Source organism: Augochlora pura, chromosome 7 (genome assembly GCF_028453695.1).
Source record: "Augochlora pura isolate Apur16 chromosome 7, APUR_v2.2.1, whole genome shotgun sequence".
Classification (NCBI taxonomy): domain Eukaryota; kingdom Metazoa; phylum Arthropoda; class Insecta; order Hymenoptera; family Halictidae; genus Augochlora; species Augochlora pura.
This window is the reverse complement of record NC_135778.1, coordinates 925,839-937,942: the sequence shown is the minus strand read 5'-3', so window position 1 is coordinate 937,942 and position 12,104 is coordinate 925,839. Positions and strand designations below refer to the sequence as shown.

At 36.9% G+C, this 12,104-nt stretch overlaps 2 protein-coding genes across 4 annotated transcripts; one reads left to right on the top strand and one right to left on the bottom strand.

The window, feature by feature from the left end:
* The first annotated feature begins 1,149 nt into the window (after nt 1-1,149).
* On the top strand, nt 1,150-9,161 carry LOC144472565 (uncharacterized). 3 transcript variants are annotated; one of them, XM_078185769.1, is made up of 6 exons: nt 1,150-1,326; nt 2,104-2,200; nt 2,264-2,455; nt 2,533-4,335; nt 4,597-4,765; nt 4,875-9,161. In XM_078185769.1, exons 3-6 carry the CDS (start codon nt 2,339-2,341, stop codon nt 5,267-5,269), a joined length of 2,484 nt encoding a protein of 827 aa, XP_078041895.1. In that variant the 5' UTR covers nt 1,150-1,326; nt 2,104-2,200; nt 2,264-2,338; the 3' UTR covers nt 5,270-9,161. The 3 variants fall into 3 exon arrangements, with proteins under 3 accessions (XP_078041895.1, XP_078041897.1, XP_078041896.1); XM_078185771.1 differs by lacking the exon at nt 1,150-1,326 and adding an exon at nt 1,352-1,539; XM_078185770.1 differs by lacking the exon at nt 1,150-1,326 and adding an exon at nt 1,558-1,746.
* Nucleotides 9,162-9,590: 429 nt separating this feature from the next.
* LOC144472570 (ubiquitin-conjugating enzyme E2 G2) lies at nt 9,591-11,606 on the bottom strand. Its single transcript, XM_078185780.1, has 4 exons — nt 11,293-11,606; nt 11,110-11,191; nt 10,533-10,651; nt 9,591-10,463 (listed from the first exon to the last, which is right to left on the bottom strand). Exons 1-4 carry the CDS (start codon nt 11,345-11,347, stop codon nt 10,204-10,206), a joined length of 516 nt encoding a protein of 171 aa, XP_078041906.1. The 5' UTR covers nt 11,348-11,606; the 3' UTR covers nt 9,591-10,203.
* Between the last annotated feature and the right edge of the window lie 498 nt (nt 11,607-12,104).

The following is a 12,104-nucleotide window of genomic DNA, read 5'->3' as shown; positions in this document are numbered from 1 at the left end:
TATTTAATGATAAGTATTATTTTGTGTTTCTTAGCGGATACTAAAAGTTAAAAAAGTTTTTACAGATGTATTTTATAATATGAAACGCTAGTGGATATGGTGGTGTCATCTTACGTTGACAAGGATTAGAAAATTGCGTGTTTGTGAACACGGATGGCACTGTATGTCTCTGTAACCTAGAGATTCTCTAATGATCTCTACTCTGACCACATTTAGTATCACATGTAAAAAAGAATTAATTATACATTGCAAATGAAGCAACCAAAAATCGTTAATTTATAATATTGACATAAGGGTACAGCTGCATTTTTCGTGTATTTACGTGTATGTATAAGTAAATTCAAATATTCATTTTTGAACGCACTAAAACTTACAATTTGTGAATCGTCAAAAAATTCCTTTCCTATTTTATTAAAACAATTGCTTTGATTTCATCTGATTTCCATAATTACATCGGATCAGTGATCGATGGGCAAAATACAATTGATAAACTAATATGTCAACTACAATCGTGAAATGTTAATATTTTTTAAATATTACTCAACTTTGGTATTAGAATACGAAGCATTCAAATTTTCGTCGCGATATCATCGTACAATGGTTAAAAATCGTCAAATCGTAAAATGACAATTTTTCAATTCCATTCAAAGTCGATGAAATCTAAGCTATAAATTCCTAAATGCTTGGACTAAATTTTATATGAGAAATTTATACAAAATTTTATATGCAAATAGTTAATATATTAGTTGACTAAAGATTATTGTTGTAAATTTACAGTAGAAAACTTTATTCAAACGAAGAAGTATAATAGCACTAGCTATTTTTTAATTAAATACGGTATTACTATTAAATAGAACTGCTGCGTAAAAATGGTTATTAAAATCAAATTCAAGATTACCGAAAACCCATGGAATCGGTTTCACTGACAACATATAATTCACAAATGAATGATACGAATTCTTTCCGCGTTTAGACAATTTTGAACCACCGTGCGTTGATTCGAAAATGTGCGCACCAAGCAGCGTAACATCGTTTCGAATTGTGCAACCGCATTGGTGGCTGCAGTTTCTCCTTTCCTGAAACGCATCGTCGATCCCCAGAAAGTACTCGAATGAAATTCTTCCACGGCGTGACAGACGGAATGTGGGAACGGGACTGACATGGAGTCAACCGTAACGTGAGGTATCCGCGTTTCTGTCTTTTAAATATCGATTTGCTTCGGTTGCACGGTCGTAATGTGTCAACGATGAGCCGTTTCTCGACTAGCCGCTACGTCCACGGGAATTACGTGAACACGACCGAGTTGCGAGTAACCTAGCAGACAACGTACGTAAAATCCAATTCTTCTACTCGCGGAAATGTCAAACGTAGTCCGATGCTATACTATCCGCAATGCAAACATCAACCTTGCCGGGACGTTGAAGCGCTCCGTACACGGCGTGCACTTTAGATCAAAATCATAAGATATTTCGTATATTTCTCGTCGGAGACGATACAAAAGTGAATCACCACCGGTGGACAGACGGATATACGTTCCTCGTACGTCCAACGTGTGTCTACATTTCAATTGTGCAGCGATCCCAAGACATATTGACTTTATGTCATGTATCTCTTGACAATGGCAAATACTTCTCCCAAGAATATCTTATATCTCCGCGATCTATCTTATCTTCCGCAATGCCTGGTTCCTCGAAATAAGTAATGTCACGCGATTAATAATCGGAGGTTAACCCTTGAAGGATAGAGGTTTGCATAATTTTTTTCATTGAAAAATTTATATCGTAATCAGTTCCTTATTTTAATTATTTTCTTCGGCAAAGGAACAACTTTTAAAAAATGTAAAACGTACAGGCACTTGCTGTTTGTAAGCAAGAGTTGAAAACGTTATTGCCTCGAAAACTTGAGTTGGGAGACGGGTCACTAATGACCCAGCCTTTCTCACGCGAGGGTTAAATTTTCGAGGCTCGACCTACCTGACAAATTCTGTACAGAGGAAGATGTTTTAATTGTAGTCCCGATTTAAGTCAATAGAGGAAAATTTCTTTCTTTAATTTCATTCACCAAGGCTACTTTAATAGATGTGCTCTTTTTATGTGTTCACAGTTTCATATTCGGAATGGACCATGTGAAAAGTACAAGCATGTATGCAAACATGGAGATCATGACGCATTTGCTTATTGTCTGTAATTCTTATTTTCAGGTAAGACTTTTCTGCCGATTAAAAAGGATAATGAGTACTACAAGAGTTATAACAACTTTATAGGGGACAATGTGGAACTTCCAGAAGTTTTGGCTGCTATAAACAGTTTGCGAGACAAATATATCCGCAAGCATTGAGATGGACTCTCCACCGTCATGTTCGCTAAGCGCTACTGGACCTCTCAGTGATCTTGGTAGCAGTGGAATTGGAGGGTCCATTTCTAGCGATTCTGTAAGAGCGCATCTTGCGATCGAGGTAAAACTTGTTCCCAATATTTATGGACTGAAAATATTTTCTTTAACAAAATAAATTATGTTTATGTTTTACTTTAGATGCAAGAGAGCGACATAGAGAGCAAATCTTTGTCCCAAGATTCGTTTGACTATTCAGATGGCATGTGCGGTGAAAATTTTAATACGTTGAAAAAAGGACCAGGATGGCCAGACACCGATGGTAAACTCGAAGTGGAAGTGGTCGATGTGGCGATTAAACCGCCACCGGAGTTCCAGGACAGCCCCTCCCCGCCGAATTCAGAATCTTCGTCTGCACCGATCCTTAGTTATGCACGACTAATGCGACAAAAAGTTCCACAGTTAATAGACGATTACGCCGATAGTCTAGTTCAATCGGTGATCGAAGAAGCTCTGATAATATCTTGCAGAATATCGTGGCCGGAAGGTAGAATAGCTCCTGCGACGACTCGCATACCGGTGGTAACGCGAAACGTGCACAACCCTAAACGTTTCTGGGCGACAGATCTGCTGACTCCCTCGTCATGTCAAGGTGCCACCACGCTAATAACTCCATACAACACGCTAAATCGTCCAAACTCGCGATGTTCTTTGGCTTCTTCTCGCTTGTCCAGTTCTCATAATTCTATAAATACCTCAGGATTGAGCCACAAGGCAGACGACAGCAGCTTCATAACATCCGCCATGTCGCATGACGTCTTAACGACCAGTGAGATCAGTGACATGTACAACGTGCCCTTCGACTCGGACATTTACACTGTTCCCATAGATGTGGTCAGGCCTCTGCATGATCTTAGGACCCCGCAGAGGCCCAAGCGGCATAGGCACCATCGCAAAAGGAGAAGGAACGTGTCCGCTAGTTCTCAGAGCGAATTGGAAGCTCACATACAGCAGGCGCGGCATTACTGCGGCAAACCCCGCGCTATCACCCACGTTATCAAGTCCCAGAGACTGTTGTCCGATGTTTGTTGCAACGAGAGTGGGAACGGGAAACGCCACAGTGTCCCTGGGACGTCCGGCCGGCATGGCACCCGAACGTCTAACGGCCATATGCATAACATCGGCGAGCCAATTCACATGACTCTACACGAAGTGCGCCAGTACTTGCAGACACTGTACTCGAGCTCTAGTGATTCTAGTGAAAATAAACTGAAACGCGATAACAAAGCACCGATCAGTCACACGCCTATACACCTTGCAATGCCAAAAGGTATTAGTGTAAATAATAACAATAGATATAGCAACCCGCATACAGACTCGTCGACGGATATTCCAATCTCAAACAAAAATAGCAATGGACTGATTCACAATAACAATAATAATAATAATAATAACAATAATAATAATAATGGTAACGTTAAGAAGCATAAAAAGAACACGTTCGTTAGTATTAAACATAAAAAGGTAAAAGAGGAGTCTCACAAGGAGAAGGTCGACTCCGAACGGGAGAAGATCAAGAAGAGCCAGCGAAACTTCTCATTGAACCTGAAGCAAACACTGTGCAATATCTTCAGATTCAGGCGATTAGGTTCACCGGACCACTTTGTAGAGAAGCGGAACAGCATTGTACAGGGTGAAATTGTGGAAGAGGAGGAAGGCGTTGACTCAGACCAACACGCTAATAACAATAACACTACCTCGGAGGTAGACTCTTCGGCACAGAAGCTACCCTTTTTTAAGCGAGCTCTGCCGCCATTACCAAAAAGCAACGGTCACGTGGGTAGCGTAGAACAGGCAGAGGATGCACTGACAACCATGGTGTCAAAACCCTGCGAGAGTCCGACTTCCGTACCACAGATGCCGGTGCCCGTACCGAAACTTGATGATGAACCCACCGAAGATACTAGTATGGATTTTGCAGCGAGTATCGAGAAAGTTAAAGATGTACGTCATTCATATTTTTACAGAGTCGTAACTGTATAAAATTCCCAGCTAGGTGGACACGCTGTAGATAGACATCAGTTTTTATAAAATACTCGTACAATAGTAATACAGATAATTCCAAGAAATGGTCATGACTTGGACGAATGCGTTTTTCTTAGAACCAAATATGTTATCAGTGGCTATTATTCTGAAGGTTGTCCAAATTCTGACCAGATCTTGTTACAATTAAGATCCGGAAATAACTTATTATATTTGAAACAGTATGGATGGTATTGGGGCCCAATATCCGGCGAAGCTGCAGAGAAGATACTGTCCAATGAACCAGATGGGTCATTCATAGTGCGCGACAGTAGCGACGACCATTATATTTTCTCTCTATCGTTTAGACTTAACAGCTGCGTGCGACACGTGAGAATAGAGCATGACCAGGGTAAGTTCCTCACTGCCAATTACTTTCTACCTTCTTAAAGTATGCTTTACAGAAGTACAAAGAATAATTTTGGCACATTTATGTTATAATTTTAATTCTGCACGCACAGGTAACTTCAGCTTTGGCAGCTGTACAAAATTCAAATCCCATACGATCGTCGACTTCATTGAAAATGCGGTGGAACATTCGCGCAGCGGACGATACCTATTTTTTCTGCACCGGCGGCCAGTGTTAGGACCAATGCGCGTGCAACTTCTGCATCCGGTGTCAAGATTCAAGCAGGTTCAAAGTCTGCAGCACACATGCAGGTTTGTTATACTGAAGATGGTGCGCAGGGATCTAATTCCGACTCTACCTCTGCCACGACGGCTGATCGACTATCTGAGCACGCCGCATTATTATAGCGAACAGTTAGCCGAGCAGGACGACAGGGCCGAATCCCCTGTCAGCTCTTCCACCGGTGAATTAGAAAAGATTTGTTTTACTCCGCAGGGCCTATCGTGAGGTACAAGCGTGTAATGTTTCGTTGTATGTTGTAAAATATTTGTCGAACGCCTTTTTAAGTATCTTATGGTTTTAAGTGCAGTAACGGATTCGAAACATCCGAATCTCTCAAAGTGTTACTGCGATAAGATTTTACACACCGTGCTCATTTTCACATATGACTCTGTTGAGTGTAGTATCGTAACAAAACATTCTACATAGCCGGTTCTTCGTGTACATTCGTATTGAATTTCAATTTTGTGAAGACACACAATAGAAGTCATCTTATTGAGAAGAAGGATAATCCGTTCCACGCAGCTCGTACGTAGGACTATAAACGACGTAAAAGTGCTAGAAAAAAAAAGGGAAGCTGAGAGGTCTAGGACGATGTGAAATGAAAATTGTCATTTTTCAATTCGAAAATTCGCGTTCGTGCGATTTTATTAAAAAATGCACAAATATAAAATTACCTCCTTTCTCCATTGTTGCTTTCAACGGTAGTCGTTTCAACGAATTCTGATGGAATTCGACTTCTAACATTCGATTTCAGTTCCTGTCTCTCATTTTAAAGTAATCTTGCGATTCTATAACGCGACGAACATGTATGTAATATTCGTATATATTGATGCAGCGATCAAGTAACTCCTTCTTGAGTGCCATATACCCTAACATTGCTATTTGAAATCAGGTGTCGAAATGGTGAATGCATTCGCTTCCATTAAATACTCTAACGAATCGTCTGTTCGCCGGAGATCATTCAATTACGGTGTAACGGGTTTACTAAGCGAACTCGGAAGTCTATAGAGACTGTAGGTGAACTTTGCATCACCCCCTTCGCTCTAGAGATATCACCATCGGTGTATAATCTTTCTTCGGTTCTGCCCAACACTTTTCATTGGCTCAGGATATTCAAGTTCGCTCGGCAAATCTTTACATTAATCACTATAAGACTCTGAAACATGCGTTTTAATATAACTAAACAAAAGGGAATATGAATATAGTCAGTCTATATCCTGCATTCAACGTTCGAATTTCATTGGGGCGAATCAACGCGAAGTCGATGAATCGTTTTTGAACATTGATGCACATACAAGCAATTATGGCGGAAAGGCAGTAGGCTAACATTTACATTAAGATATATTCTGGCGTATATAAAGCAAAAAAAACATCAGTTATTGTGTCTGTTAACCGTAGAAAAGTTTTCAATACGAATTGATTCATCCAATTGTCGTGTCACGTTTTTAAGTTTAGACGTAGCTGCCACAGACTGATTAACTTAGAAGAAATATTCAACGAACTAATGGAATCATTAATGCTGTGTATAAGTATCTTCATCCAAGCATCGATCGTACTTTCTCGCCAATTTATTCGTTTTCGTTTCTTTTATCTTGTAGCTTTTCTGAGCGTAGATACATTTCCGTGTAAATAGATTGACTTTAAGTTTGGAATATCAAATCAATTACTGATATATATATCGTCTATGGTTTTGCGGTTCTTCTTTTAATTGACCAGAATGTTGCACGCAGGGCGAGAATGAATTTTGCTAGTATTGTGGAGTTTAAACGAACGAGACATTTTAGTTCAAAAGATCACGTATAATTATACGAAATAAATGAAACAACCGAATATATGTACAGGGTGGGTCGTAAGTCATGGTACAAATGGGATTGAACAAATTCTATGGTTCAAAATAAGACGAAAATCAATTCAGGGCTAAAGTTAGATACCACTGCTGTTCTGATACTCTTGCCATTTCTGTCTCAACCCAGAGAACCGTACCTCACTCTTACCCTCCATCCATTTGCCAGTACTGATCCATTCTGTGATAGTAGGGACCGCACCAGGTTTGTTGCATCCACTACAGTCCATTTTTTCTTTATTGGTCTGTTGCTTTATTGGAGAAGCAGACTTTAGTCATGTACGGTTCTGCGTGCTTTACGTATTCAGATAGCCACAAACAAGAATTCAACGTCGTGCAATGCACTAAATCGGATTTAGTTATATTGTCGTTAATTTAATTTAACCCTCGTCAAATTTGCTCGTAAAAGTCGGTTGAGGGTTAATTAATATCTACTTTTATCAGTACAATTGAATTACTAAGTTCTCACTGAGGTTGAGCTTCTATTGCCGTACTAAATTTATAGCTTGTGACCGTACCAAAAACTCATAAAAATCTGAATGAATAGTGTTTCTTCAATACAACTTCACAATTTGAATGAAAACCAAAAACATGGGTAGCACTCTCAAAGTGTAATTGATGCAACTAAACATTAAATTTACTTGGCCTTTTTTTGTAAAATTAGCTTGTGCTTCTAAATTGCCATCATGTACTCTTTATTTTACTTCAGTTTTCACTCCTAGATGTGAATCATTGCAATTAAAAATTGCTTTCCTGAAAAAACATACAATCTTTCTTTGGAGACACTAGTTTGAGCAATTTTGTATTTGTTGTTAATATTGCAAAAACAGAGCTCGCCACAAAATGTTGGATTTCTCATGGGGAGGCGGTAGGAAACGTTATTAATACAAAACATGTACAGAACTACTGCTATACGTTTTCCAAATCCGTTTTTCATTGTTCTGTTGCTTGGTCCCGTGCAGCTTCATGAAATGACGGAATAGCGAAAACCACGGTACACATTCTTGCTCAGAGCAATGTTTTCTTTATTTCGTTCGCACCCCTTTCCTTTCCGTGAACTTTTACAGTACTACAGAAAAATAAAATAATAACAAAAAAAGTAACAAATTTTATACTCAATATTCACGTGGTAGATTTTGCAATACGATTAACTAATTAATGGATCGTCTGACAAGATCTAAGTCTAAGGATGAATCTAAACATAATGTGAAGCATGTGCATATAATTAACGGTTAAAGGCACCACGATACCTCAGCCGCAGAGGGAGGTATATAGAACAGAATTAGTACCATTTTATAACAAATGTATTTTACATTTAATATAAGTTGCACATACCGTATTCTTGTGAGGAAATTTAGCGTTTATCGGGAAGCGTCGATGCTTTATTTAAATTACATCTTGCTATAATTAAACGTTAACGTTAAAAAAAAAAGGAAAGAGAGAAAACAAAACACTATGAGGATTCTATGCCAAGCGTCTTTGAGTAAAACGATACGTTTAAGAAAAAAAAAAAGAAAGGGAAAAAATGTTTCTCCTTGTTTCTTTTCTTTTTGCATAATTGTGTGCAAAGAAGTGTGTCATCGAATAGTTTTGTATTTTTATAATGCTCTCCGTACGTGAGAGCATAGCAAAAGTGTTGAATTCAATGTACACTTCTTCTACGAGAAATGTGATATTATTGTTAATGCATAAAAGCTTCTAATTAAACTGTACATTTTCCATGCGGTGGGAAAGAAGCCAGTGACGATCAGGGGTATAAAGAAATTTTTTAAAGTGTAAGTATTCTTCTAAATAGAACACCTTTGTATCAGGTTGTGAAAATGTATGGTTCATATATTTAATTAGACACGCGCAATCGTAATCGATCTCTTGCAAAAGATGAACTTGGCATAGAGGAATAATTTCTTTATTGTATACCAAAGTTTAGAACTGTATTCACTGTACAGCATTGTCCTGTAGGCACTTGAACGTTTGGAATCCTTTAGAAGTACTTGTGCAATTAATATTTTTTAGATTTCGTTTGTATGAAGTTATTTGTACACTTGTTTTTTTAATATTCAATTTGATTGAAGTAAATAAAGAGGTGAAATAAACGAGAGAACTGTACTATGACGAAGAAGACACAGGTACAATGTTGTACTTTGTCTATAACATATTGGTACATCGATCTTTATTATTGTTTGTTATATATAATTGACAAGTGCTAGTCATAAACATTGCATTTTAAGTTGGACTTCAGTATTGTTTACTAATAAATATCAATTTACTTCTGAACACTCGTATTTATTTTTGTTATCTTTTTTGTGGGTCTGGATATTATTCTTGTAGACCGTAAGAAACAAATTCTAAAGGAACGTGCAGGCTGTTTGTAGCTATATTTGAGTAATTGTTAAAGATTATTTCTTGTAGTTACAGGATCGAGTTGTATAATTTATTTATTCTAGTCTAATATAGTTTATCACCAAGTTCGATGATTATTAGAGTGAGGGATGCATGATAATCAGAAACCTATTATAAAAACATTTAATTTTGTAAATACTTAAGATAATAGAAAGGATGCTTTCAAGAATGCATAACAATTCTTCAGTGGAACTTTAAGTTGTAATGTACATTAAACAAAAAAATGAAACCTGAGTAAAGTATTCAAAGTTTTAAATTCGAGAAAACGTGGAATTCATGATACACAAATATTCTATTATTCCTTCATAAGTTTCTTTTTATTAATAATAGAGCTTCATACAATTCATAATAATAAACCTAATTTCATCATATTTTTCTTTTTAAGTATATAAACCCTATCACATCCCATAAATACCTGCAACATGTTCATTTACAATATTACTCCAGTTTCATTTTTCTCCTCTTAAAAATAATGTGACTCTTCGCAAATGTAACAATGTATTTTTCAACATTCTAGTAAAATAATTGAATGATAAATTGTTGGACAATGATCACTCAGTATCGTTTCCATAATTGCAATTCCAATGTTTTGCACAATTATTGCGATTATCTTATGCTCGTGAGCACAAGAAGAAATATCTTGTTTCAATTAATATATTATGGTAAACGATATACTCTACTTATAAACAAATGCATATGTATTTGATTACCCATGTTTGTACTGCAATGTTGAAAATAAAATACATTTTTTGAGATTATTAGCCAGCCATCTTTCTTTCAAATTAATAACAACATATATCTTTTTAAGAATTTCGATAAAATTATATTACCTCTAAACATAACACATACAGTGCATTGACTTGTGTGAATTTTTAAATTACAGTTCTGTTTTCACTTAAAAAATGAACATCTTGATTCAAGGTGGGATACCAAGACTTTTCCTAACTAGTTTTTGAGCAATTCTTTCGAATTCCTTACGGTCCTCCCTCCACATTTTTGCAGCATCAACATTTGCTCCACTCTCATCGTTTGGCTCGGCTAACATACTTACTACACTTAGCAATATTTTCTCAACACTTTGAACTGGACTCCATCTTTCTGCGCTGCTTTCATAACCCATTGGATCATCACCTGGTGCATGTAATATGCTTATACAGACTCTGCCATCTGTGTAGACTGAAATTGAATTATCATAAGTTTTCTGAAGTTTCTTTCGGATCATAGTCTTACAATGAGTAGGCTTACTGTTCGGATGAAACATTTCACAGGTAAATTGCATTTTTGGTGGACTTAGAGGATAGTCCGGAGGAAATATTAACTTTGCTGGGAACACACCACCCTCGAAGCATGTTCCTTCTGGTCCCCTGTAAATAAATATGAAAAAGGAATAAAAGATCTATAGATCTATAGAAAGTATTTAGTTAGAGTATCCTCTTCTTTGCTACAAATCTTTCAATTACAAATGTAATTTTTCACATGTACATAAATGTTTGGATAACATCTTCTGCATTATAAGCTTGCATTAAATCAAAGTCATTTGATAATAACATTTTAAGTTTATAGATTTTCGCTGGTTCATCATACAAAAACAAAAGTAAAACATTCCATTTTTGAAAATCAACAGCGGCCCTCGAATAATGGTAAAAGCAAAATCTTTCATCTACATCGTGGTAATCCACGTAAAAATAATAAAAATAATCTCTTTACATTTTTTCGTACGGTTTGGCAGAAATGTAAGGGTACCCTGTATTTTAAGAAAATAACAGAATAACAAATGTTATATCTGTAGAATGTATAAAAAATTTATAAAATAATTGCTTACGTGATTAAAGCTTCCCACTCGAAAAAATTTTCCTCGTTAATCGGACCAGCAATAATGCCTTCAGTTGGGTTTAAGGTTAGTTCTGCAAATTATGCGATTTACCTGTTACATTATTTTCCTAAATCGAACAAATGTAGAAACAAGAAAGTTACATATGCGTTTAATCGAAAATCGGATTCTCACGTTTGTACTCTGCCATTAAACGTCTTAGCGCGGAACCAGCCATTGTTTTGGTCATGGAGATCAATGCTATTATTTGTCAGAACGCCGAGAGACGAGTACATATTAGGTTATCACAGTAAAGATTTTCGACATTTATGTGTCGGTATTTGAATTTTTCTTGAAATTCAGAACAGAACGAGATTCGTTCTTCTTATCCGAATATTCTACACCAGAACAATGCCAATTCACAGTTCGAATGGCGACAGAAGAAAATAAATATTTAGCGGATATTATAAAAGCTACTCATGCCACGTTGCGAGAAGGAGCTCAGAAATACGGGCTCAAGATTGCATAGGAACCGTCATATAACTCAGTAAAGATATCTTGTAGGTACATTCTTTTATTCGAAAAAAGTGTATTCAATTTCGGTTATTCGCGTTAGCGTTGTGCATGTAGGAAATAGACGGGTTGGAGAAACTATGTACATACAACATTTCAAATTCATTGCAGGATTTTGCAACTTTGTCACGATTGCTCTAAATTTACCACATTCAAGACTTTTCCAAAATTTTATTGACTTTGTTATGTTTTAGAAATATACATCTTTCATGCAGAAATCAGCAACTACATATTGGCAAAAAACGAACTAGATTACTCAGTGAGCAATTTATCTCGAATTTGTTATGAATTTAACAGCCAATGCGTTTAATTTGAAGAAATTCTATCCTAGCGCCGTCGACAGTGGTGTGATGAACTTTTGGTAACTTGGCTCCGAGTTCGTGACTATACAATACATAATCAGAATAGTAGCGACTCGCCATATTGCGCCATGC